The sequence below is a fragment of the Babylonia areolata genome, chromosome 10, assembly GCF_041734735.1.
Source record: "Babylonia areolata isolate BAREFJ2019XMU chromosome 10, ASM4173473v1, whole genome shotgun sequence".
Lineage (NCBI taxonomy): Eukaryota > Metazoa > Mollusca > Gastropoda > Neogastropoda > Buccinidae > Babylonia > Babylonia areolata.
The window spans coordinates 41,192,027-41,194,526 of record NC_134885.1 but is presented as its reverse complement, the minus strand read 5'-3'; the positions used below and the strand labels follow the sequence as shown (position 1 = coordinate 41,194,526).

The window sequence follows — 2,500 nt, the reverse complement described above, 5'->3', positions numbered from 1 at the left end:
TCACACACTGTCACTCACTGTCACACACTGTCACACACTGTCACACACTGTCACTCACTGTCACACACTGTCACACACTGTCACTCACTGTCACACACTGTCACACACTGTCACTCACATCGCTGACTTCACGGGCCGACGTCTCTGACCCTTTCCCTTTGCTCTTGGATCGACACACCCTGTGAGGAAAAAAGGGACACCACTGTTAGCACATCAAGGAACTGATTTTGGACAGAGGGGGAAAAAACTAGCATCGTTAACCATATCAAGTTGTTGCTCTTGGTCCAACACACTCTGCAAGGACAAGGGACACCATTGTTAACACATCAAGTAACTGATTTTGGACAGAGGAAAAAGCATTGTTAACCACATCAAGTCATTGTTCTTGGTCCAACACACTCTGCAAGGACAAGCGGCACCATTGTTAACACATCAAGTAACTGATTTTGGACAGAGGAAACAGCATTGTTAACCACATCACGTCACTGTTCTTGGTACAACACACTCTGCAAGGAAAATGGCACCATTGTTAACACATCCAGTAACTGATTTTGGACAGAGGAAAAAGCATTGTTAACCACATCAAGTCATTGTTCTTGGTCCAACACACTCTGCAAGGACAAGGGGCACCATTGTTAACACATCAAGTAACTGATTTTGGACAGAGGAAAAAGCATTGTTAACCACATCACGTCACTGTTCTTGGTCCAACACACTCTGCAAGGACAAGGGACACCATTGTTAACACATCAAGTAACTGATTTTGGACAGAGGAAACAGCATTGTTAACCACATCAAGTCGTCGTTCTTGGTCCAACACACTCGTTAACACCATCGTTAATACGTCAAGTAACTGATTTTGGACAGAGGAAAAAGCATTGTCAACCACATCAAGTCGTCGTTCTTGGTCCAACACACTCTGTGAGGAAAAAGAACACCATCGTTAACACGTCAAGTAACTGATTCTGGACAAAGAAAAAAGCATTGTTAACCACATCAAGTCGTCGTTCTTGGTCCAACACACTCTGTGAGGAAAAAGAACACCATCGTTAACACGTCAAGTAACTGATTTTGGACAGAGGAAAAAGCATTGTTAACCACATCAAGTCGTCGTTCTTGGTCCAACACACTCTGTGAGGAAAAAGAACACCATCGTTAATACGTCAAGTAACTGATTTTGGACAGAAGACAAAAAGACAAGCAGCATCCTTAACCACTTCAAGTCGTTGCTCTGGGTCTGACAGACCCTGTGAGGAAAATGGACACCATCGTTAACACATCAGGAAAAAGGACACCATCGTTAACACATCAGGAAAAAGGACACTATCGTTAACACATCAGGAAAAAGGACACCATCGATAACACATCAAGTAACTAATTCTGGATAGAGGGAAAAAAAACACCATCGTTAACACATCAAGTAACTAATTCTGGATAGAGGGAAAAAAACACCATCGTTAACACATCAAGTAACTAATTCTGGATAGCGGGGAAAAAAACACCATCGTTAACATATCAAGTAACTAATTCTGGATAGAGGGAAAAAAAACACCATCGTTAACATATCAAGTAACTAATTCTGGATAGAGGGAAAAAAATACCATCGTTAACACATCAAGTAACTAATTCTGGATAGCGGGGAAAAAAACACCATTGTTAACACATCAAGTAACTAATTCTGGACAGAGGGAAAAAAACCACCACCGTTAACACATCAAGTAACTAATTCTGGATCTGGATAGAGGGAAAAAAAACATCGTTAACACATCAAGTAACTAATTCTGGATAGAGGGAAAAAAACCCACCATCGTTAACATATCAAGTAACTAATTCTTGATAGAGGGAAAAAAACACAATTGTTAACACATCAAGTAACTAATTCTCGATAGAGGGAAAAAAACAACCATCGTTAACACATCAAGTAACTAATTCTGGATAGAGGGGAAAAAAACACCATCGTTGACACATCAAGTAACTAATTCTGGATAGAGGGAAAAAAACCACCATCGTTAACACATCAGGTAACTAATTCTGGATAGAGGGAAAAAAAACACCATTGTTAACACATCAAGTAACTAATTCTGGATAGCGGGAAAAAAAACACCATCGTTAACATATCAAGTAACTAATTCTGGATAGAGGGAAAAAAAACACCATCGTTAACATATCAAGTAACTAATTCTGGATAGAGGGAAAAAAACCACCATCGTTAACATATCAAGTAACTAATTCTGGATAGAGGGGAAAAAAAACACCATCGTTAACACATCAAGTAACTAATTCTGGATAGAGGGGCGGAAAAATAGCATCGTTAACCATATCAAGTCATTGCTCTGGGTCCGACAGACCTGCGAGGAAAAAGGATACCATCGTTAACACATCAAAGACCTGATTTTGGACAGAGGAAAGAAAAAACAAACAGCATTGTTGACCACATCAAGTCATTACTCTTGGAACGATACACTCTGTGAGGAAAAGGACATCATCATTTACACATCAG

At 40.0% G+C, this 2,500-nt stretch overlaps 1 protein-coding gene across 1 annotated transcript in view; it reads right to left on the bottom strand.

Annotated features, from left to right (window-relative positions):
- The window catches only part of LOC143286598 (C2 domain-containing protein 5-like), an 81,968-nt gene that overhangs the window by 42,052 nt on the left and 37,416 nt on the right, over nt 1-2,500 (bottom strand). Inside the window, exon 17 of the mRNA XM_076594230.1 lies at nt 119-179. Within this exon, the coding sequence (XP_076450345.1) occupies nt 119-179 (61 nt within the window). The remainder of the gene's footprint in view (nt 1-118; nt 180-2,500) is intronic.